Here is a 26207-nt window from a genome sequence, read left to right as displayed (position 1 = left end):
AGATTTGGAAAAATTTGTATTTGTTGTCAACATTTTAAACATACTGCTGTGCGGTGTAAGAGAAGAGTGTTTGATTCTTTAACTCTTTCCCCGCCAGGATTTTTAAAAAGAAGTTGCCAGCCAGCAATTTTTTATGATTTCACAAAAGTTCCAGTTTTTTTTAAATATATAAACATACAATATATCAAATGAAAGAAGAGACCCTCTGCTTTCAAACAAATAAAAAGTAATTTTATCCTATCTTTATTTGTTATCTTTTTATCACCTCTCAAATATGGGTAGTAGGGCTGGGAAAAGATTAATCGCGATTAATCGAATACAAAATAAAAGTGATTTTTGGCATAATACATGAGTGTGTGCTGTGTGTATTTATTACGTTCATATAAATACACACTCATTCATGTATGAATTTAAGAAACATTTACATGTGTATTCATATTTATTTATATTTTTATATATTCTATATTATATATAAATTAAAAAAATTGATATATAAATTACAAATCTGACATGAATATATGTATGTGTGTGTGGTTATATATACTCAATAATTACACACAGTACACACACATATATTGTGCAAAAATTACTTTTGTTTTGTATGCGATTAATCGCGATTAATCTTTTCCCAGCCCTAATGGGTAGGTTTCTTAATACTAAATTTTAAGCAAAAATCTGAGATAATTGCATTTTTGTGAAGGATTTTTGTTAGAGATCAGATTCAGAGTGATGATCAAAACATATACAGAGTTTTTACTGTTTTTGGATCAGTGGATGCTTCAGTGGTTTATAAGTTGTCTAAGAGCGACACCTAATGGATAATAGCGGAAATACGGATTGCTGTAAAAACTCATAATTGACAGGAATGCTTTTTTTCTTAATTGATGAGATAACTTGTCAATAGCGGGGAAAGAGTTATCAGCCTCCATCTGTCCTAACAGTGATGACAATCAATCCATCAAATTCTTCCCAATCACAACACAACCCAGTGTGTACACACAGATATAATGTTAGGTACCTTGTGTGGTCTGTAGTATCCATCAGCACAGGTTTGACAGTTCACACCAGCAGTATTCTGAGTGCAGTTCATACAAACACCTCCTCCTATAAACTGACCGTCTGTATTGAGACTCAGCTTCAGATCAGATACTGTCTGATTATAGTAACAGTCCTTGGCTTTATTGTGACAGTTACATTCTGATGGACAAGAAAACACGAGGGTGAAAGTGTATTTGTTTAGTTGGGGTGAATCTCACAAAACCATCAGATCTCATTGCACCAAAAAAATGTTGCATATAGAAAATCATAAAAGAAATGTTATTTTTTGTGTATCATACTTTTGCATGTGTTTCCAACTGAAAGCGTTCCAGGCTGCCACAGCTCCTGATGATATCCAGGACAACACACATTACAGCTCACACCACACGTGTTGTGTTCACATACGCACTGCAACTTCTGAAGAGACACAAACCAAAACACAATGAGACACACACAAGCTGACAGAAATGTTTGGGTGAGTTGTCACACACACAAAAACAGATGCACAAACACAGATACACACAAACAGATACACACTAACAATGGGGTCCATTTGTTGTTGTGTAAAACTTCAGAATGAAATAATAAAGAGATTTAAGGATTACAGTTGATTTTCAATTGAACCACAATTGAAAGAAAATGCTTAACATAAATATAAAATAATGCAGGCTTAAAGGTGCAGTGTGTAAATTTTAGCGTCTTCTAGCAGTGAGATTGTGAATTGCAACCAGCGGCTCAGTCCACCATTCACCGAAACACATAGAGAAGCTACAGTAGCTGCCAAAGGACAAACATGTTATTGTACAGTAGTGATAAAACGTGCTTTGTACAGCAGTTTGTCCGTTTAGGGCAGTAATTCTTAAAGTGTGGTCCGCCAAAACCCCCCCAGTGGTCCGCCAAAAGATGACCTAAACTAGGCAAGTGTTTATACAATCGTCACTTATTTAAGTAGATTTTTAATGCACTTGCAAAACTGTGATATCAGTTCTTGCCATTTTGTTTTAATAACATAAAAATGGATCGGTGGCTAAACCAAAGAAAAGATCAAGCGTCAACTGAAAGCAGATCTATTAGTTTTGTAATGTACTAGTTTTAGCTTCATGTGTAAAATTTGTTGTTCATTGCAGCTGCAATTCATTTCACATTTACTTTTTCAAATGAAATAAAATTCATATAATAATTTCTGAACATAGTTTTTGACTTGAAACAGTTGCATATTAAACTTAAATTTAGCTTATACTTCCTATTTTGTCGTGTTTTTTGGGGGCGTGTTAGAGTGGGATTCTGTTAGGTGGTCCTCAGAAAAAAATTGGAAGATAAAGTGGTCCTTGGGCTGAAAAAGTTTGAGAAACACTGGTTTAGGGCTACTGTAGAAAAACATGGCGGCACAAAATGGCGACTTCCATGTAAGGGGACCCGCGGTGTATGTAGATAAAACGTAATAAACACATAACAGTTCATTATGAAAGGTCTTTATACACCCCTGATCATATAGTTATGTAGATTATATTGCATTTCTGTCTTTAGATCCTTCTAAAAGTTACATACTGCACCTTTAATGATAAATATCACTCTCTCATTTGATTGACAGCTTTTGTTCCTGTGTGTGTGCTCCATTACCTTGGTAACAGGATCCCAGGGACAGCTTTGGGCATGGCCATAACAGATACACATCCCGCCCACTGAGATATCCTTGATTGAGTAATAATACTGTAAAGAGAGAGAGAGAGAGGCGGGGGAGAGGGAGATGAGTTTTGTTAAAATATGAAGAATCTTGTCTTAGGATCTTAAATGTTATTTCAGTGCACAGAAGAATTGTTTTATACCCGTCGGGTGACGATGGGGTCAACATCTTTAGGGTCACGGTAGCTGAGGGTCATGAGGTCGGCGTTGAGCGTGCGTATTCTCTGCAGACGTAGACGGATGTATTGGGCAGAGGTAAAATCCAGCAGTTCTGGGGTCAGATCATCAGCGCTGGGGCGGCCGTTTATCAGAGATGTGTGGATCTGTTACAGAGAAAAATAAAACATCTTTAAAACTTCCACTGATCTCAGATCAGAACTAATGTGCACTATTAACTGGTTTAGTGCTTTAAAAATATATTCAGCCTTCAAGTACAATGATGTTTCAGCATCTTTTGTTTCCATATTCACATATCTTCTAACAAATGATACAAACTCTTCTCAGTCTACAGTAACGTTATGAAACTGATACTACATGACCACTGACAATTCACACTACAAAGTAACACAACTGCCCGCCCGGCTGTGTCCCTGCATGACCCCGATTACCCATCATGCACTGCTCACCTCGCCGTGCTCCAGCGGCACCAGCCGTGAGTAATAGGACGTACAGATGACCTCATCGTCCCTCTTGTAGGTAGGAGGACCGAGGCGCGGGGTGACGTTATATCGGGTCAGACACTCGGTGTCACTGATAGCGTAGTACTGCCACGGCTGAAAGTTCACTCCGTCAAGAGAACGCTCCAGAATCCAGTTCCCGGGTCGTGGAGAGTTAGCAGCTTTAATGATGATATAAGCGACCTGAAAGATCTGTTGGATAAAGAATAAAGAGGCATCTGGTCATGTTGAGGTGTCTGTTGCTTCTTTTAAAGGGGACATATCATAAAAAATTTACTTTTCCTTGTTTAAGTGCTATAATTGGGTCCCCAGTGCTTCTATCAACCTAGAGAATGTGAAAAAGATCAACCCAGTAACTTAGTTTTGCAAGCATGTGAAAAAGTAGCTCATTGAAACCTGTCTCCCCTTGTGATGTCAGAAGGGGATCTTGTTATAATAATACCGCCCCTTAATCTGCACTATTCAACCACAGCACTGAAAATTAATGCAGAGAGAAAGAGAAAAAAAAATTGACAGCACAACTGAGTTTAGGTCTTTTTCAGCAAACCATCATTTCTTCAGCTCATTTGAATTTAAAGAGACACATCCAAAAACAGCACATTTTTGCACACATCTACAAAGTGACAATTTTAACATCTTATAATAAATGATCTATATGATATTTTGAAATAAAACTTTACATCTGTAGTCTAGAGACACAAATGATTTATTTTACATCTTAAAAAAGTCTTGTGAAGTATTTGACCTTTTACTTTTATAACAAATGCTCTTATGTCTGCTCTTATACTCTGATCACACAGGGATCGTTTGTCTCTGAGTTCATCCCTTCTGTCAAAATAAATTCAACGTTTTCACTATTTACCTTCTCATGACCCTCAGTATTTACCTCAAAAACTTTTCTCAAGAAAGATCACAGCTCATCAGATCTGTTTCACATATGGATCTCCTCACACCTAATGTCTCTTCAAGACTCAAATCACACTTCACACATCTTTGAAGTATAATGTTTCATTACATAAACGTCCTATCATATGTTCTAGGTCAAGTTTAACGCATATGTTTTATGGTACAAATCTTTTTTTTTCATTTCAAAGCATCAGAGAAGACATATATTTAAAACTGTAAAACCCTAAAACCCTGCTGGAGCTGAAGAAACTCTGAATTTGTTTACTGAATGCTTAGCAATGTGAATTAAAAACAAAGATCTTCAGAGAGACACACACAGGTACAGGTCAAACCTCGCTCTCATCTGAATGTAATAAAATTCCCAGAATCTTTTAAAGACATCAGTGAGATGATAAATTACAGGCTGCTGTTTCCATTCAAACCAGATCTCACGTGATTCAGGACTCTGATCTACCTGTGATAATCATAGCTTAGTTTATTGTTCAATTATGGGATGGTTGCTAGGAAAAACAACTATGGATGATCTAGAGCAGCTCTATAGTGAACAAATCTGATTGAATGAAAGACTTCTTGAAACACAGTAGAGCCCTTTTCAAACGGACATTACGGAAAATACAAGGAAAATGCAAGAAAAATGCATCCGGGATTTGTCTTAGGGTTTCCACACTTTAGTTAATTTCAAATTCAAGGACCTTTCAAGGACTTTCCAGGTCCAATACCCTCAAATTCAAGGACTTAATGTGGGGACACATTTGAGAGCAAGGTTACATCGTGTTACCTTTTAAGATACATTGTTACAGTTCCCTTTTGAGGGAACTCGCGCTGCGTCACTGCGGTGACACTTTGGGGACGCCTCCAGGGGTAAGTCCGTCTGAATGTGTATATCAAATTCAACCAATGGCGAGGCTTAACGACAAAGACAGGGTGATGCAGGAAGTATATCGCTATCTGAAATATTGCCAAAGACGACGTTAAAGGGACGCAGGAAGTATGGCAAGGGAGACGCAGCGTCTCGTTCCCTTCTCAGGGAACAACAGTTACATACGTAACCAGAGATGTATTCATGTGTCAAACACAACTATGCAAAAAATCATTTTGGTATGAATCAACATTCACATACAGAAGATATTTAAGCATTTAAAGCCAACAGTTTAGCATGTGTGCTTAAAAAGACTTTTTATGATATTATCCTACACTACACAGGGAATAATATGGATTTTTTCCAGAAAACTTCTTGCATAAAATAGATTCAAGAACTTTCAATGACCTGTATCTATGTATGTATATTTTCAAAAACTTCCCAGGGCCTTGAATTATTTCCCCCACATTCACAAAATTTTAAGGATTTTAAGGACCCGTGGGAACCCTGTCTGGGATCGTTTGATTTTTGGTTCATTCACATTGCCAATAATTTTCTGGAATTTTTTGTGTGTGTGTTCACACAGATGCCGTAAAGATCCTGAAAAGACACGTGACGTATTTAAAGTCCTATACTACAGTGTCTGAAGTTTGCTTATTACCGGTGTCCATTATTTCTCTCTCCAGAAACCACTCGCGAGCATTTTTGAGGTTAATGATTAAAACATTTAGACATTTAAGACAGTGATTGTTTTTACTGATGGAAGTTCAGATCTCATAAGAGTAATTTTACACTTTATCAAGAGTCTAAACTTTACAACAGACAAAATAAAGTACTGTGACCTCATAGACATGAAACAATCTGTCTTGTGTGTTAAGATGTCCTCAAGGGCATTATTTAGATTTCTCAAACAGAATAAAAACTAAACAGACTGACAGAATAACCTTCAGGTTTTACAGTCAAAAAGAAATCACAACACTTATTAGACTGAGTGCCAATTAACATAAACATTAACAAGACGCTGCACACTTCTCTGGACAACTAATAATGAAATGATCTATTAGTTATAAATGCTATCACAAGCACAGAGTCAGTCAGGGAGGTTAAAGCACACTATGATCTTCTTTATCTAATGAACACAGATGGCTGAGACCATTTGGACCTCATTATCCTGTGAACCCCCTTAAACATCTCACACTGTCTCAATATAAACACACATCAGATGTCTATATAACACCTCTGCATCTGTCCTCACAAACACAAACACACACACAGTATTTTAGTACTTTTAAAGTGACCCGATCACCCCCCCTCCTCTCTCTCCAGGTGTGTATGTTTAGGGTGACATTAGCATGTGTAATCCTGCACTTTTGTCCTGAGGGTCCATGGGGTCGTCTGCTTTATCCCTGCTGTGTACAACCCCCAACCCAGTAAAGAATCAGACAATAGATGAACTCATCTCAGTCCAGACTGAAATATGTCTGTGGTCTCATCTGTTTCTAATGATGCAAGATCAGCAGATTCTCTACATGAGTGTCAGACGGGTTCATGAATCAAAGGGTTGTCTGTAAAGAGCTTGTGGTATAGTCGAGACAGGAATCAAATCTTTCATGAAATACTGGAGGTATTTAGTTCCTCTCATCATTTTCAGCATCTAGGTTAACTACAGAGCCAATATACAGTAGTAACCCACGCCTAGTCAGAATAAACTTGGTTACTTGTTGTTTTTGCCCAAATAAAACGTGAGATGTCTAATATTCCTTAATTTAAGCAAAGTCAACATTTTTATTACAAGCATTTATTTTAAGGATATACTTAAATGTCTATTAAATGTTCACTGACTGCCCAAATTGTGTCTTGTCTAGATATCTGGGTTGTGTTTTGATGGCTATTAGATGTTAAACTTGTTTGCTAAACAAATGCAAATGTGACTGTAACTTTTTTAATTTTGTATTGGAAAACTGAATACTTTAAAACAGGAATGAATTGAGCTGTACTCGTTGTGTTGGGAAAGTTGTGTTAGATCCCATTAAAGAGCTGAAGGTTCATTTGCACATGAAGACACAAGTGACCCGTGATCACATGACCATCTTTTGTGTTGAGCTGAAGTTGGAATGCGTGTCTGAAAACGTCTCTGGAATTAACAAACTGTGTCTGAATCTTACCAGAGAGTCGTTTCCCAGTAAACCCTGCTTTTATATTAACCGCGCGCTCATCCTGTCGTCACAGGTCACTCATTACATCCGCACTGTTAACCTGAATATGGTGCTAATTGTAGACTAGTAGAGTTAGTGGGGGAGTTTCCAGTGTGTTTGAATGGAGGAGAGGACATCTGAAGAGATTAAAGTCCCTCAGGGACAGCACAACAACTCTGTGTTTGTTTAAAAAGACAACCTAATCCTTAAACCAGCATTCCAGCATAAATATTACTCACATTCATTTAATGCTTTGACATCTCTAAACAAGTCAACTACACACTGTAAGGCACAGATCAACTCATAATTCTGCCCCAAAAACTCTCAGTGCCTCACCTGTCTTAAGTCCAAAGTGATGGTGACCCAATGAAACTCACGGCCATTTTTGATACTCGGGCTCTGCCACCATTGGTTGGTGCCGTCGATGGCATTAGTAATGGGGTGTTGCTCTGTTTGAACACAAATAAAAACAGGTTAAAAAAAAAGTCAGACATCATAAATCAAGTAGGTATGATCTTAAAATCATAGCGTAACCTTCTGCTTTTCTTAGAAGAGTTAATGGTACCTTTGGGATTTTGGCTGTTAGCATCACAGATTCGACACTGAGGGTTACGGATTCGTCTTCCAGGAACGTGTTCAACTAGTTTACAGTACATCTCAGAGACAGGTTCACCACAAGTGGCATTAGTTGTAATTTCTGCATTGCTGGCAAGATTTAAGATAGCAGGAAATAGACCTGGAAAAACAGATTTAACAACTTAAACAAATACTAAACCTGTGCATTTCTCTTTGTGTTTATTAAGAATTCACCCAAACTCCTCCAAAATATAATCCCAACTATTTTCTCCTTTCCGTTTAGTTTCTTTTGAAAAGTGACCCCGGTGCCTCCGTCCGTTTACCCAATGGTCTGTGTGCTGTGATTCATGACACATAAATAAGCACATCTCAGACATCTAACAAAGACAGCAGTCAATTCTCATGAGCCGCTCTTTAATGTGAAGAGATAACCATCATCCATTCCTGACTGATCTTTACTGACATCAATGAACTAAATGAGAGAGAACTATGAAAAAGATGAAAGTTTTCCTCTCTCCGGAGACTCTTATGGGTCATAGGGTCATTTTAGAAGATTAAGCCAATCACCAGTTTAGTGAGTCTGTTCAACTTTAAACTCTTAATAAATAGCACAATACAAGCTTTTGTACTAAATTTTGTAGTAAAATAGTGTGTGTGGTGTGTCCACATTGAAAATTCAAACAAAAATAAGTCCACTTTAAGCACCGAGATGATGCATTCATTCAACTGAAAAAATTAATAAAACCAAAAATGATGTTGGGTAATCAGAAATATAATGTACAGATTGTTTCTCATTATCTCATCAGTACTGACAAGCCCCAGTAACTGAGCTGATGTCTTTAAATGAGTATTACTCAGGTTCTTTCTTCAATGTTATAATGTTTCACATCTGTCCTCAACTAGTCACAAGACACATGTTTGTGTATGACAGAGAGACCTGGTGGTCTTTGATGGACTCCTGTAGTGCTGCTGAAAACACACAAACATCAAACAGCACACCGGTGAGTGAAACATCTGGCCTGCGTTTGCATGAGAGCTGACCGCTGACATTTAGGGGCTGTCCACACGGAGACGCGAATCACTGTATACGCATAAATTTGTTATCGTATTGGCGCTTCATCCACACGGATCCGGCGATTTCAGAGAGTGAAACCGCTATTTTTTGAAACCTGGTCCTAAAGTGGATAAATCTGAAACCGACACCCTTGCGGTTTCGTCTGTACAGCCAATCCGTATATTTTGTGAAGCGAAAACGTCATCACATCACGTGTCGGAAGCGTCCCACGTAACAGCAACAACAATAACGGCGGATTACGTGATTGTGTTTGTGCTACAGAAGCTACTAAAGCCTACTAGCTTTATTACAGCAAAATCTATTGCGTCTATGCAATTGTGGTGACCAACAAGCGATAATGGACAACACCATACGTTGGCTATGCGCATGCTCAAAGTCTTCTTCTCCGTGTATAGTGTATATCTGTGGCAGAATTACAGCGCCCCATACTGGTCCGGCATATATACTACACCGCTTTCAGTCGGTTTCAGTGGTTTCGTGTTTACGGATTATTTTTTTAGAGCAAGGAAAAAAAATGATCGGATAGGGAATGCACCGGCTTCGTGTGGATATAGCCTTAAACGACTCTCTAAACACTTGCAAACAAACACTTTAACCGCTGTTAGAAAAGAATGTTCCGGAATCAATGCATACATTAGCAAAACCTTTTTATTAAACATTTAGTTACGATTCTTGATTATTTGTCAATAGCTGTGTTATGATAAAACAATCTATGTATGGCCGCTGTACCAATCAATCTTTAACCGTAGCAATGTAAACATATGTGAAACACTCTGATAATGTTCACAGATGGTCAGGGACTATTTTATACCAGCAGAAGACTTTAGTTTTTAGTGATTTTACTTCATGAAAGTTGAGGGTTTTTTAGCTTCAATATTTGTATTGTGTGGTAACAGTTTATAAAAGCAAAAAGATACTCGAGGCTGTGCTGTATCGTATGACTCATTATTGACTCTACTTCATTCACATGCCTAATACACTACAGCTTAGTGCTTACATACTGACACAATTCAGTTGAGAAGAAAATCTATAAATAGAGATTTTTTGAAAATAAAGTTAATTTATTTGAATTTGAGGTTTGGTAATTTTACTAACATATTCACATAATATTATTCTTAACACCAGTGGAGATTTCACAATATTCAGGAAAGCATTAGAAGGATATGTTTGATTTAAAGAAGAAGGAAGGATAATAGTTGTAATTCTTTCCCAGCGAGCGCCTCAGACCCCCATCATGGCTCATTTGGTGGGAAAGCGGGGGTCAGAGTTACAGCTTTACACAATAGTGATTGACGTCTCAGCTTATTCTGTTAAGCTTTCAGTTCAGTCAGGATTGAAAAAAAGACAAATAAACATAGCTTTTCAGCTCAACAGTTCTTTATAAAGTAATGAAGATTGTGATGATAAAAGTAAAAATAAATTTGTGAAAGCAAAAACTCAACCGGCTCCTGACTGCACAAATGTTGTAGATCATGAGAAACTCACAATGCGTGATTTGCTATGCTTATAAGTATCTATAAAGATTCACTATAATGATGTCTGCCTCCATAATGATCAAAAATTATACTCAAAAAGAATTAGATGGCATACCCTAGCAGTTGTCTACGCACTTTTTTGTAGAAATTACATTTTATATGCAAGAAGCCGTAAGCAAAAAAACACCATTAAATTTATATGCAGCAGTAATAGTTATAATTCCAAGAAGAAAAACTTTTGTAGTTAAGCCAATCAAATCGTCTGGTTAAAGAGACTTTAGGACAAACACAAAGATCTGCAGAATCTGCATGTGAACAGAGTCCGTCATCAGATTTAAGTGGATCTGATAACAACCAGACAATGTGATTTAGTCAATTCAGTGTGAAACAACTAGAGATAAACATCAGTATTGTTTGAATCAGTATTCATGAAGGATTACCAACACAGCTTCACTATATACCACACTGTCTAAAACACCAATTCATGTGGTGTGAAAATGATTCAACATTCATCACCTGATCAGTAATGAATCTCAACATTTGTGAAAACTGGTGAAAGTTTAATAACTCAAATGACAAACGTTATTGATAAGAAAAACAGAGAAATGTCTGAGAACAGCGACCACGTCTGTATAAGCTGTTAATCACACCTGTGCAGTCATGTGACCTTTAACCTCATACATACATTCAGCTTACAACAATACAAAATAAACCTTAATGAAGAAGAGAGATCACATGACACATTAACTTCCTATTCAGACCCTCGCTGGGTCAAAGTCAAAAGCACATTAACCCTGTTAAGCAAACCTGAGGGTGAGAAATCTCATTAATGTGCCACAGCTTCTATGCTTTACCAATGCAAATACCTCACAGCAGCAGATAGTCAAGTTTTATATTAAAATTAAACCAGCATTCAACTTTAGTACTTTAGATTAAATTCAATAATTAGATAATTAACATATGTAGGTTTGTGAGTTTATTACAAAAACAATCAGTCAACTCCTTTCTGTCATTTTCACTAACAAAAGAAACACAGTATGGTACCAATGGAAGTACCCTTATGAAAATTTCCATGGTTTATGTAGTAAAATTGTAGCGAGCATGTTTTATTGTGGTAAAAGTAGTAACCATGTATTTTGGGGGGGGGGGGGGTAAAAGTATAGGAACCATGATTTTTTGTGGTTAAAGTGTAGTAACCATGTTTTTGGGGGGTTGTAGCAACCATGTTTTTTGTGGTAAAAGTGTAGTAACCATGTTTTTTGTGTATTAATTACTATTAGTAAAAGCTATTAGTTTTACTACAATAATCATGGTATTATTTATGGTTATTTAAACCATGGTTTATACATTTTTTGGTAAGCATGGTTTTAATACAGTAACCATGTTTTTCTGTTTTTTTATCTGTGGTAAAATCATGGTTAATTTTCGTAAGGGTACTGAATACGTTTAGGTACCTTAAAGGACATAAATCTGACGGAAAATATTGATTATTACTATGGTATTATCATCTGACCATTGTATAGTGATACTACGGTACTTGTAAGAGGTGAACATTTTGTACATTCCTAAAATATATCTGAATAAAACTGTTTCTAAATTAACAAGAGCATAAAGGCATTCAAAGTATTATTATTATTATATATATTTTTTTAGAAATGTTACATTTTAAAATCAGCAGAATGCATTATACGTTCATACTTGTGTAACTGTATGTGTGTGACTGTGTATGTGTGTGTGTGTGTGTGTGTGTGTCTGTGTGTATCTCTTTCTTACCTCTCTGGTGTCCCTCAACACACATCAGTACCGCGCACATGAGCGCGCTCACCCTCATTATCCTCATCTTCAGTCACAGCGTTATTAGTAAAACACGCGACTGTATGAAGTTCTGCTGCTAAATTTAACAGAGTTTTACATGAACATCCATCAGCGCCGCGTCTCTCTTCTTTCTCATTCAAACTTTGGATCCGCTACAAAGTATCCCCCCGTTACGGACTGTACCATGTCTGCAGTAAGAGAGGTGTGTGTGCGCGCGCGTGGGTGTGAAGGGGTCTCACTGGAATGTACCATGTTTGGAGTAAGACTGTACGATATGTCTCCCTTTTGTGGATGGAGTAGTTTTAACCGCTATAATTTACACAACAAAACATTTGTTTGTCATTTACTGATTACTAAAAAAGCATTTATAATGTTGATCAGACATACTTGCAATAGTTTTGGCGCGAACTCCCCTCAGCGCGTGGCCGTCTCCGCTGAGTGAAGTTAAAACATGACAGACCTGCTGCTCTGTACATAAAATAAAGAAATATTTGCTTACTGTATTAAACTTTCCTTATAACTATCAGATGTTTATCTTAAGAAGTATTTCTGACCTCATTGATTAACATACTACAATAGACGAGGTTAATTTACACCGCACATAAACTTGACTCTATCGTCTGTTTAGGGTAATTGACATCGGTATTTCTCATGTTTTTATATGCTTGTTTCCTTTAAAGTGATATTAATACAAAAGACTTGTGTTAATAAACATGTATATTGTGTTTTCTGCATTGTGTGAACATTGAATATACAGGCGACACAAAGTTAATAACATTTAAACGTCTAGTAACGCATACTACATACATTTTATAAGAAGGTGAAGAATATCAATTCAACAAACAGAAAGGGAAAGAAATAAAAAGCAAAATGATCAAGGATAGCCAAACAAGTCACAACTTTAAATTCAGGAAAAGGGAATGAAAATAATACAAAAATAATAGGCTATGAAACACCAAAAATGGCCTTTTTGATACTGGAGGTAAATAATAATTTAATATAAAATTATGATACATATACTTCCGAATAACCATTGAAACTTTACGAGAAAAAAACCCTCATATGACCGCCTGACTTTAGTGCGCACGCGAAAACATTTCACGTATCCTATGCAACACACATGCGCCATACTCATCTATCTATCGGTCTGTCTGTCTGTCTGTCTGTCTGTCTGTCTCTCTGTCCATAATGTAGATAAATGAGGAAAAAATATAATGTGCATTCAAATTGAATAGTCAAGCTGTAAATGTTGATGTTATAAATAATGCAAGTTTTCTTCCTCCTCAGCTGTTTCAGTGACTGTATTTCTCCAGCAGATGGCAGTAAAGGTCTTATATAAACTCAATGCTGTCTGTCTGTCTGTCTGTCTGGAGTTTACTCATTACACTTATGCAGACAGTGCTTATCTACACTTACAACCACAGTAACCAGGATACCGTATTATATACCGTAAAAAAGAAGATTGTATAAAATTTATGTTGCTGTTTAAAGGAGAATTATTACACTTAATTAATTACATTTATTACATTTGTACAGTAGCAGCAATAATTGTAGTAACTGATATTTTATCCTAAACTCTTGTCACAGCAGTTACTTTTATTTTAGATATGAGGGATCTCTGTTGCTGTTTGTTATTAGATATGTTGATCAGATGGGCTTTTGTATTATTATGGTCATTATAATGGAGAAGATGTCTGTGTTTACTAATAGATGATCCTGAACTCAACTGAGATTCTTTAATAACATTTGAGGCTAAACTTTGGATAAAAGCATAAATTTAACTGTCAGCTATTTAATTGTGATGCTGTGTATTTGTAAGGATCATTATAATAATCTAAAGCAAGCAGATTTGAATTATTCTCTGAGGTTTATATCCTCTCAATATGAAGTTACAGTACATGGTTTTCTGGAGGAATAACAGTTTTAGCTCAGTTTATCTTCATCAGTTTGGTCTCTGGTTGGCTTCAGTAAAAATCACAAAACCCTGATGTTGTAGAGAGAGTCTCTCACAGCTGAAACTCATTTGCTGATGGTTTTGGCTGCTTTTGTTCGCCTCTATCAAGGCTCGGTTCTGGTGCCCATCTGGCACTGTGCTCTCGGTCCAATGGAAGGCTCTGGACAGCAGTGGACCCGTCAGCCAGCTGGATCTGTTTGGGTTATAGTGCCAAAGATGAGATGCTGTTAACTGATGTCTGTGAGCTGAGAAAATAGACTAATGATCTTCAGAAACACTGTGACAGAGATGAGATGAGATGATGAGGGATCTTTCTGTGTGGTGGTGAATACATCTGTAGATAGACAATGAGTCCATCAACATCAGCTAATGAGATCCAAAAAGTCTGTTTATTTTCCATAATACCTAACTGTATGCAGAAACTCGTCTGCTCCAGACTTATTGGACTTGTGTATATCTGCATTAGAAGATCCTTTGCCATGCTCCCATCCACAGATATTACAAATGACATCATTTGACAGTGTAATAGTGTGTGTCGTCTCCAAACATCTATCATTTTCATCTGCTTCATTTCATCTTCCCAGACCTTCATTTCATCAGCTGAAGAAGAGATTAATACAGAAATCAGAGCGTCTCTGGTGAACATCTAGATGCCATCTAATCAAAAGAGCTGAATACAAGACCACAAGAGAAATTAATCAAATATTCCTGAGAATAAATGCTCTGCTCTATCTAGATATAAAAATAATGCAATAAAGTATATGTTTTATACGTCAAATTAACACAAAAAGTGCGGTTTGTTACTCTTTTTAGTGGTTTTACCAACAACAGCCACTAGGTGTCAACGGTTTAATGTAACTGTAATTAATGACTGTCACTGTATTACTGTAACTGATAAAATGTTTTGAAATATGAAAACTACATTCTTAGACCTCTGTCGTGATAGATTAAAATGTACATGCAAAATATTGAGGTAAACTCAGGTGTCCCTCCCACAGGACAGTGCCGGTAAACTTAAAAAAGTGTTTAAAAGAATGAATGTTAATAAATTTTAACTCAGTATGTTTGTGAAATCTATTTAAGTAAACTAAGAGTAAAGTAGATGTGATGTTGTCTCATTGCTAAGATTGTTAAATCTCTCTTTCTCTCTCCCTGTCCCAGTTTCAAGGTCAAAGGTTAAATAGTGATGGGGATATTCTGAATACTCAAGATGGTCTAACATCTTATGACTGTAACCAGGTCAGTTTGTCTACTGGTTTATTATTAGTTAGTTTACTTGTTAATGGTTTCAGCCCTGAACTTTTGTCTTGTCCTTTAATGTCGCCTGATAAAGTTACAATGTCCTTTAGTAAATGTGCTTCTGTTCTGCTAAGACACTGGAGCTGTTTGTAAAGTTGCTCTGGATAGATTTGTGTTGTGAAATGTGCTATAGTAATCAAACTGAATAATAGTAGTTAGTAGTAGTAGTTAAAGTTTATTTCGGTCAATTTAAAAAAAAAAGAAAGAAAAGAAAAAGACAATTTATATGCAAACATAAACACAAACTTTAAATTACAATGTAAACAATATAAAAATAAATAAAATGATGTACATAAAGGATGAGTTCTCTTGTACAATAACTAGAAAACAATCAAAATGTGCTTGTAAAATACAGGTTCATGACTATTAAATATATTTATACAATATGTACACTACTGTAAGCGTTTTCACACTTTCTACTTCACTTCTTCTACTGTTTACACATTTTATTGTCTGTCATTAAACAGCTGAAAATAAAACACAAACTAAACCTGTTTCTATGTTCTTTATTAACAGTTCAGGGTGTCGAGTTTTTCGGGCTTGTAAATGATCAACATTACAAACATCCAATACAAAACAAATGAAACATTCAGAATGACTGATGCTAAACATTGCTAAGCACTGATTTTCCTCTAGTTGAGTATTTCTATTTTAGGTCGAATGTCACAGATTTTGGATTATTTGGCAATGCACCGCAGGATTCACAGCCAAGAAGCAGATATCCCACAAATGACACTTGATATTGTATCTTATACAAACAGCATTTAATCCACATCTGTTGTTATTTAATACAGTGAGAAAGAATGAGTCAACATGAAGCATGCAACTGAACTTGACATTTAAATAACATTCGTAGATATGTAGCGGGTATCTGGTAGCTCTTACGGTTTATAGTTTGTTTCCTTGCATGAAATGAAGCTCAGAAGAGAAACAAATTCCTTTCAGAAATCAGGTCAAAAACCATCAATCAGTTTGATCTATAAATAGATTCAGATATTTATGCTATTGATTGATCTGTTAGCGCTGTTGGATACGTCTTAATAAAGTTGACTTGTGTTAAAGTGATCATACACAGTTGGACTTTGCTCTATTTTGAGTCAGGATTGGGGTGGGGGTTTGCAGTGCCATCGTATTTCACCCTCAGAAATGTTGGGGGTACAATTAAGGGAAGTTATCAGCGACTCCTCACGTTTAAATGACAGGAGCAACTGTGTTGCCACAGTAATGTTGTTTGATATCTGATATGTTTCCAGTCATCTCGACAGTCAGGACACTTCTTCACGCACGTCTACGTGTCCCTGTCTGTTTTCCAGATGCAGTTTAAGAGCTTCTTCCAGGCAGATGTCCAAAGCATTTGTGATGTTACAAGGCCCAATGAATGTCCTTTATGCTTTGACTGTTCGAGAGACATCTAGGTGAGAAGAAACCAAAAGACTGAGAACTGAAATGGGAGTAAGGCAGTCAAAAAATGCTGTGGACGTTGAGGCGACGACATCCGGACGAAAGAGTGCGGGTCAGGAGGAAAATCTTCCAACGGTCGAACGTATCAGGAAACACGCCATCACGCACTTCGGCTACAGCGTCCTCATCTTGGCTCGCCGGGGTTTGGTGGATCTTCCGGAGGAATTATGGGAACTGACAGAACTGCAAAAGCTCAACCTGTCTCTCAACGTCTTGCGATCCATACCTTCTTCTCTGGGTCTCCTTCAAAACCTGGTGGTGCTAAATCTCTGGGGGAACCAGTTGACCAGTTTGCCTTCTGAAATCGGTCAGCTCAGGAACTTGAAGGTCCTCTTTGCGTATCGCAACCGGCTGAGCGAAGTTCCCGAGGAACTGGGCCGCTGCACCAAGCTGGAGGTGTTGAGTCTCGCCAACAACCAGCTCGCCGGACTCCCAGCGTCCCTGTCGGCCCTCGCCGGACTGAAGAAGCTCAACCTGAGCCACAATCACATAACGCTCATCCCGGGGTGCGTCTACACCATGAAGAACCTCGTGTTTTTGGAACTGGCTTGCAACAGACTAGAAAACATCGCAGATCAGATTCAGGCACTTGCTAATTTAAAAATCCTTATCGTCGAGGGCAACTGCATTCATTCGCTTCCCAAGATGCTCTGCTGTCTGACCAAGTTGGAGCTGCTGAATGTGGACTTTAATGATCTTCAGAACGTGCCTGAGGAGATGCATCAGCTGAGAGGTCTGGAGAGGTTAGCCTGCCATCCGCTGGACAAAGGTCTTCACATCAAACACAATCCTCTGCTGAAGCCTATTAAAGATGTTCTGGATGGAGGTCTCCAGGCGCTTTACAGCTATCTTAAGGCTACATGAAACAATTCATGTCTGGAAACTTAATGGATGTTGATCGTCTCTGAGAGATGGAGCTTTTATACTTCACATAGAGACTAAATCAAAATGATGTGATTCATGTCTCTGTATCTGCTGTGTTTTCTTGTTGATGGAAACACACATAGAATTATTTATTCAAAGTAGTAACATAAATAACACAAATATTAAAGGTATAGCGGAGTATTTTATTGAAATTTAGAAAAGAACCGCCTTCTCCACTTTTTAAAAATCACTCCTGATTGACAACTAGGAGGACCAATAGTCTTGATGATCCACCCGGAAAAAGAAAATCCTCCTTTAATACCTTTAAGTAAGAAACATATATATTAATAACTTCAACTTTACAACTATGAAGGCATATGATTACAACAATAAATATATAAATATCTATCAGCCTTTGCTTGAGCATACCAGTAATTACAAATTACAAAATAAGAGCATAAACTCAACATTGAACAGAGTATAATAAAAAAGAAAATAAAAGAATAATAATAACATCACATTACACTATAAAAGAGTCTTACTCAAATTAGCTTGTATTTATCAAAAAGTAAATTTAAGGGCTTTATTTATTATTAACAAAATGTTAAGTATTTGTATATAAATTCAACCTTATTTAAGCACTGATTTAAGTTGGGCTTTGACTTGTAGTTGTACCATCTACATTTATGAATAAAAAACTTTGCAAGACAGATCAAGAAATTGAAAACTAAATGTAAATCCTTGTTTTCCAAAAATATACCAGATTTGATTATATGTATGGTGAGGTTTAATCTTGTTGACCTGTAACCAACATCTTCAAATCTCTCCAAAAATGCTAGATCATTTCACAAAGAAAAATCTTTCAAATCCGTTTGTTGGATGCATTTCATTTAAAAACTTTAAAGGAACATTATGTAGGATTGTGGCCAAAACTGGTATTGCAATCACAAAACTTGTGGCTAAAACTGGTACTGCAATCACACAACTGGTGGCTAATACACAAAATGACAACATAAACATCAGTTGAGGGCTGCAACTCCACTTTTTAAATGACAATATCCTGGCCGGACCACTGTTGTCAGTGATATAAGTATTTGAAATGAAAATGATTTCTTAATGTCTAGTGACATATCAGGGCCAATTTATGATTAATTGATATAAATTTCTTACATACTGTTCCTTTAAGTTCACCTCTTTAGCCTTTGGAGAAAGTGATACATTTTTTTACAGAAAAATAAGCAAAACCCATGAAACATTTCTCAACCAATCAGAATGAAGCATTCAACAGACCTATGGTATAACAAAGTATAAAATAACTGGATCTGATTTTTTGTAATAAAATGTCACATTGTAAGGCCTTTATGGGAATCATCCTGAGTCTGACTGTGAATAGTTTTCTTATTTAGTCTGCAAAACTATAAACTAGAGACACATCGTGCCATGACCCGTTTTAAAATGAAGCGCTTTAGTGTTTGTGAAAAAAGTACTAATGGAAAGTTTAGAAGACCTTCTGGACAAAGACATGAAGTGACTTTAAACCTGGAGAATCATAAAGTGAATGTGTTGAGAGAGTTGTTGGTCACAGGAGCGTCTCTTTGAGATGTTTAAGGGCATTTATATAAAAGTCTTTATTTGTATGTGGCAGTGTTGAGATTGAAGGGCACGTTCAGTACTTAACACACAACACCTCAGTGTCTGATCAGACAAAATAAATGTATGAATCACCTTTGATTCTCAGCTCTTTCTTTAGTGCTGATTTAACCAAACACCACGGTACAAACACAGAGGATTAGAGATCAGTAAAGGTCAATCTTCACCTCTATTGAACACCATCAGTTTCTTCTGCTCAATGTAAGGAACCACTGGGATTTATTTGCACCTAAATGACATCATCGCTTACAACTGTGTGTGTGTGATCTTACAAAACATACCTGTAAGATTTTTCAAGAAATCTGTTTTTGGAAAAACAAAACATTATTAATGCTACATTTTAAATATATTAAATATAGTTCATATAAAGTCTTCATGATATTGTATTTCTCTTGTAAAGACTATTGTAATACAAATTTCCACAACAAAACCACAGTTACTACTATATTTGTGTTCTTATTGATGTTGTAATGTTTTTATTTCTGATAAGGAGTCTTATATTTTATTCCTGTTCTTGTTTTATGTTAGTGGCTATGCATTGAGGCTGTATTATTTTGATGAAATAACTTACGTCAGGTTTGCAATTATCCTTGGCAAATAAACGACTCTTTATTTAGTTATATAATATTTTGTCTTGTTTAGTTTTTCTTAATGCAATGAAATAAACATGGACTAAGTAGACAAAGCAATGCCAAATGAAAAATACATTGAGTTGAAAAGGCCAGTAAATGTGTTTCTGTATGAGATTAAGCACAAATTCCTGTTTGTTGGGTTTAAAGTGGTCTCTGTCAACCGGTTGAGTTTTATTACAATATCTCAACAGAAACAGGGAATTAAGCTCCATGCAGCTAAATGCAAATTACAAACACATATTAGACTAACAATAGATGTCTGTAGAAATATATTGCTTCAGATTGGAGAATGCTGCTGATTTGTGACTCGCAGACTCCCAGCATGCATTGCAGAATGAATAAATGATGGAGTTTATGTTCTTTTGCTGTTTGAAGCCTTTGTTCATGCTGCTGTTGTTTTTGTCTTCAGTCTTGGTTATTTGTTGTGTGGTGATGTTCAGAGCTCCTCTTTCTAGTTAATAAGTTGTTGACTGTCACCAGTGTTCACATATTTAGGGTTAGATGATGGGTTTAGCAGATGCTTTTATTAGACTCACAAAGGAGAGGATTTTTTTTTTTTCATTTATACATACAAAGTTTGTTTTATAGTCACCCGTTGGCTTGTTTACAGATAGACTGCTAACATTAGTTTAGCTTAGTTGTTTTTTTAATTCTGTTTTATTATAATAACACAACTATTCACTTTTTTGCTATTTATTCTATATATTTAATAATTTTCCGGTTTTCAGTGTCTTTTATGTGAGGTTTCTTTAAAACAATACAAAGTTGTGCTATATAAATACATTTAAATTGAACTGATTGAAAATATTTGTAGAATGTTGGCAGATATGTTACATCTTGTGTTTTTGTTTGATAGTTTGTTGAAAAAGTTATGTGTTCACAAAATAAGACGTTTTGTATTTAGTGACGGCTTTTGCTGGTGACAGTCGAGTTCTTCAGAGAACCTGAAATCTGCATTGTGTTGCATTGGTTTGTAATTTTGTGCAGTCTTCATGTTCGCTGGTTTATACTGATGGTTATTGTTTCCACAAGCCCTCAGTATGAACATCACTACTGACAAGAATCATTTACTAAATATTGAAATGAAATATAAATGCTAATGTGCAGATTTGTTTTGATGGGACATTTATTTGAACACTATGGACTTTTACTGATGTGACTGATTTCCCTTTCCAAAAATCATTTACATGAAGATTTGATGGGTATGAGCTGTAAAAATCCAAGCAATGAAACCTTCTGGAATAAATGGCATAATTAACTTCAACTCTTCCATGTGTATTTATTCATTTTTCTCTGTGGATCAATATTTCTTACTTCATCATAAATCAACAGTAATGTAAGATGAAGTGCTTTTAAAGACTTTTAGTCTATATGTGACTTCCTTATATTATATGCTTCTGAATAACAATAAACATATTGTTGTTTCACTGAGTTATGAGGGTTTAAAGCTTGTTATTTACTTATAAAGGACAGTTTCAATTTGCTCTTTTAAAGGACATAATATATCAAAGACAGAAATTGCTTTTCTCTAAGCTGTTTTACATTGTCTTCTGTTTCCCAGGTGTTTCTCCTGAAATTAAAGGCTCAGATATTTCACATTTCTCCTTCTGAATTTCTCAAGACATCTCAACAATGTCTCAGTCTGTGCTCAGATTTACCAGGATGCCCATGGTTTGAGATTTCACTATAAATGTTCACATATTGACATTCATACATAAGAAACATCTGAGATAAACTTGATATTATAATTCATTTTTAAGTTGTCTGGGCAGTGAAAGATCTTTAAGAACCTCTTAGCAGGACACTGTTCCTGTAGGACAGCAAACACACATGCAGAATATCTTCCTCTCATCTCAGACTGATGTCCTGAGGCAAAACACCTCATGAATTCACCTCAGACGGCAGACGTGCTCAAACCCGTCCAGTGTCTGAGGGGACTTTTGGCACATCGGTGGGTATCAAACACATAGCAACCCTAAACCCACATGTAAATTAAAGCTTCAAGCAAGGACACATTATGACCCAGAGCTCCACGTCCTTCTCTTATCGGAGCGACCCGCTCAAGGTGAGTCGGACAAGCGGTGGAGTTATGATGTTATTGTGCCTGTAATGCATTACTCCACACGAGGCCGCCGTTCATCATCTTGCTGTGTAGCAGTGGTAGCCGAGTCAATAGTTGCATTAATGATGCTTTCACTTATTAATATGTTCTGTACAACATCTCCTGACCGTGTGAAAATACACAGAAATTTACTCGGACAATGACAGTTTTACAAATGACACAAGGAAGTAATTGAATGTGTGCGTTTGTGTGCAGGCTGTAGATAAGAGTTACCTTCAGTTGGCCTTTAATGGGCTCCTCTTACTGAAAGATTTTGGCCTGATTCTGGACCTGTGCCTCGAAGCTGTTTGTTTATGTGAATCAGTGATCCTCTCTTGGGTTATTGCCTCCAGACGGCGCAGTTATCTGAAGGAACGAGATGCTCTTGGCTCGTTCCAATTTCATTTTCCTTTTCTCGCTCATCCTGGATGCTGATTAAACTACTTTGTCTTTGTCAGCTTCATTCTGGATGTTGGACCTGTGCTCGCCTTTGTTCCTCTCTGTGATTTCAGGAACAGTTCAGCTGTTTTAACAGGAAGACACGTCCTGAAGTGAAGTTTATCAGTTCTGTGCTCTCTAATGTAATGCAAGAGCGACGATTGTTGCCAAACAGGTTTCTATTACAAACACTTTAGCAGCCCCAATTTTTAAAGGTTGATCAAGTAGAAAGTCCTGCCTCCAAAAAAAAAAAAAATTTAAAAGTTTGAAGTCAGACCATAATCAAATCTTCATTCAAACTACCATAGATTCACAGTGACATTAAACTGAGATATAACAAATCTTTACCTTAATACCACAGGGCTGTTGAATGCTTTTTTCCGATTGACTGAGAAATATCCTTTGGGTATGCATTATTTTTCAATAAACGCACACCTGATCTGTCAAATGTCTTAAAATAATCATCAGAGCAATGTTTGAGGTATAAGAGGAATAACTGATGGTCCTTTAAATTATTTGAAAACAATGCACACCTGAGATGTAACTCCACTTATGCCACATTACCACCCTGGGTGTGCATTATTTTCTAATAATTCAATGGCCCGTCGTCAGTTATTCCTTACTTAAACTGAAATTGCTTTACTTGAAATTACTCATAATTTGTACAATCCAGCTCTCACATAAAAAACAAACAAACATCACAGCAATGGTAAATGAATGAAGTAAATCAGCATTTAATACTCTTATGGATGTTTTAGCAGTTGTGTCTGTATTAGGACTGGATTGTATGTGTTTGGATGATAAATCTGTTCAACTTTCAAGAGCATGAAATCACTGAATGAGTATAAAATCCACACAGGACATTATATTGGGAAATATCAAAGGACTCGATCCTCTTATCAAACATACTGTGGTCTTAAATTCCCATCACAGTCATGAATCATGATCCTGATCAGAGATGAGGTGATTTGTTTGACTTTTAAGAGTAAACTAGAATATAAATGAGCTGAAGGACTGAAACACGTGAACTATGATCTGAAATGAAAGATGTGATGATGTTTGATTCAGATGTTGATTCTGCTGCCCTCTTATGGTGAACTGACTCTAACACAAGACTTAAATAATTCAGCTCATCATTCACTTATACATGTTCATTTAGAGATCACATTTAAAATATCAAAAGATAAACAACAGTATAAAAAACACACGGATAAATGTTTTATTGCATTATGTTCAAGCTAAAAAATGTGTATAATATAAATAAATTTTGCTTTATTAACACTATAAAAAATTTATTCTTGGTTTCTTTTAGCATCTGAACAATGTAGATAAGTATATAACCATATCTAATCTGTCATGTGTGTTAGTGCTACTCAGACTATTTCAGATTGTTGAAAATCTCGACCATGAGCCACTTCTGTTCCATCAGTAAAAATATAACACAAATGACAAACATTGATTTCCCACGAGTCTCTTCTTTTGTTGTCCTAAATAAAAGGAATCAATAAAATATCTTCAGTTGCAAATGAATGACCAGTCCTGTAAGAACATAAGAAATCTGAGCATTCATTGAATATCTGAAGCCACACCTTTAAAGATGTACTGTACCCAACAACAAAATCTATCATGCTGAAAGGACAAATGCTTAATGAATAACATAATACATGGTGATTATTAAAATAAATCAATGTCCTTTATTTCTCTGTGCTTTTACATCACTCCATTTCCCCATGAATTCATAGACGAGACTCTCAGCCTTAAAGAATGAAAGCAGATTAGAAATACAATCAATAACATCCAGCAGACATCCAGCTAAAGAATACTCTGCATGAAAAACATGATGATGATGATGTCGATGATGAAGGTGTGTTGTGACCACAGATGTTTGTGATGTGTCTCAGTCTCCAGTGACCTTCTCTCTAATGTTTCCTGCAGGTATCATGTTATAGTTGATCTGAAACATGGAGAAGGTCTGTGTGTCTTCCCTGCAGTGAAGAATTACACCATGCAGAAAATGTCAGAGACAAACAGGTGCACCTCTTTGTGTTCAAATGGTTATGATCTAAAATTTGACTATGATCTTTCACAGTTAAAAAAAATCTATATGGAGTTTGATTCAGATGTGTGATAAACTCTTTGCTCAAAACTGAAATGTAACAATAAATAATAAATAACATTGTAATTGCATAATTTAAACCATTTGCATATTTCCGTAAGATTTTCACACAATCTCCTTAAACAGTGATTTGATTATATTACACACTGATCAGATAAAGGTGTGTTAGACTATAAATAACACCGGTGGACAAACCCATCATCTTACTCATCTCAGCAGGTCACTGACACTGATTTTCTACCTTTAGTGACTCTGTTTTGACCTTGTTAAAGTAAGTGATAAAAGACATTTTCCATCAAAGAACATGGGTCTGTTTCTTCTACATCAATAGCTCAGTTAGTTCATCTTCCTTTCAGACTTGGGTTTGCTCAGAACATCCATCGTAATGGCAACAAACAGATGTTTTAGAGGAATGGATTGAGGTTAAATTTCTACACTGCTTGGGTCTTGACATCAAAACTAAAGATGAAATTCAATTACTGCGGTGCGGTCCACCCTGCCAGCATGTCGGCTTTAAATTTTATAACCTTGTTTTGTGGAGAACTTTTCCAAATTGTGCTCAGAGACCCTTGCAGTGAACTGCATACTGTTGATAGCTTTTCAGACTGTATTTTTGTTTCATTTACCTCAAGGTCTTTGGTCTAAGTAAGTATGTGAAGCAGATGTTTGTTTCATTGCTGTGTAAGTGAATGTTTACAGGACTGAATGTTTCATTCTCAGTGTAAAACTAAATATAGAGGCGTTGATGTGTTTTTACTCGGTACACATCACACTGTTATACACTCAGTACATGCACTTTATTCTGACAGAAGTGCTTCATGCTACAGAACTTATTATAGGATTTACTTTATCTATAAGAAACTGATTGGATGGTAAAACTTCTTTTTGTGTGACTAGTAGTTAAAGGGGAGGAGCTAAAATATATTGATGACATCAGCCAAAACACAAACAAATGTCACATGTTTAGACCAATAGTGTGTGTATGTAAATAATAGAACACAAGGAAACATTTGTGAGATTATTTATATGATGATTGTACAAGAAATCACAGAACTGAACACAACAAAACAAAACAGCTTAAGCTTCCCATATAAGATAATCTTGGTCAACAGATGGCTAACATGCAATTCAGCAACTTATTCAAAATAGTTACACAATACCTCTTCCTAATGATGCTTTAATGATGTTTATATCATTTCTTTATGCTTTTACGCTGCTGTTCATGGTATTATACTTTTATATATTTTTTTCTTTTTTATTTCCATGTAAGACGGAATGGCATTAGTTTATTAATCATATTATTTGAATACATGTTTTATCATCAATGTGCAATAATACAATATATTCTATTACACTATCTATTTAATAATTTCCCTGTGGTTTTGTGTTTTCC

The 26207-nt window shown here is 36.2% G+C and overlaps 2 protein-coding genes across 2 annotated transcripts in view; one reads left to right on the top strand and one right to left on the bottom strand.

The window, feature by feature from the left end:
- lama1 (laminin, alpha 1) overlaps window positions 1-12395 on the bottom strand; it is a 33554-nt gene extending 21159 nt beyond the window's left edge. The window contains exons 1-8 of the mRNA XM_065258937.1: window positions 12258-12395; window positions 7924-8094; window positions 7695-7807; window positions 3348-3590; window positions 2865-3044; window positions 2659-2748; window positions 1338-1455; window positions 1019-1197 (exon numbers count right to left, since the gene is read on the bottom strand). Of these exons, the coding sequence (XP_065115009.1) occupies window positions 1019-1197; window positions 1338-1455; window positions 2659-2748; window positions 2865-3044; window positions 3348-3590; window positions 7695-7807; window positions 7924-8094; window positions 12258-12324 (1161 nt within the window). The 5' untranslated portion in view covers window positions 12325-12395. The remainder of the gene's footprint in view (window positions 1-1018; window positions 1198-1337; window positions 1456-2658; window positions 2749-2864; window positions 3045-3347; window positions 3591-7694; window positions 7808-7923; window positions 8095-12257) is intronic.
- Window positions 12396-15897: 3502 nt separating this feature from the next.
- lrrc30a (leucine rich repeat containing 30a) lies at window positions 15898-21423 on the top strand. The gene has a single exon (XM_065258936.2). It carries the CDS (start codon window positions 16999-17001, stop codon window positions 17875-17877), a length of 879 nt encoding a protein of 292 aa, XP_065115008.1. The 5' UTR covers window positions 15898-16998; the 3' UTR covers window positions 17878-21423.
- Window positions 21424-26207: the final 4784 nt, after the last annotated feature.

Source organism: Paramisgurnus dabryanus, chromosome 22 (assembly GCF_030506205.2).
Source record: "Paramisgurnus dabryanus chromosome 22, PD_genome_1.1, whole genome shotgun sequence".
Classification (NCBI taxonomy): domain Eukaryota; kingdom Metazoa; phylum Chordata; class Actinopteri; order Cypriniformes; family Cobitidae; genus Paramisgurnus; species Paramisgurnus dabryanus.
Note: the sequence above shows the minus strand (reverse complement) of the source record. Positions and strands in the feature narration are given on the sequence as shown.

What these genes read in the sequence shown, in the direction of transcription:
- lrrc30a (XM_065258936.2), top strand. Translation starts at nt 16,999, where the DNA reads ATGGGAGTAAGGCAGTCAAAAAATGCTGTGGACGTTGAGGCGACGACA.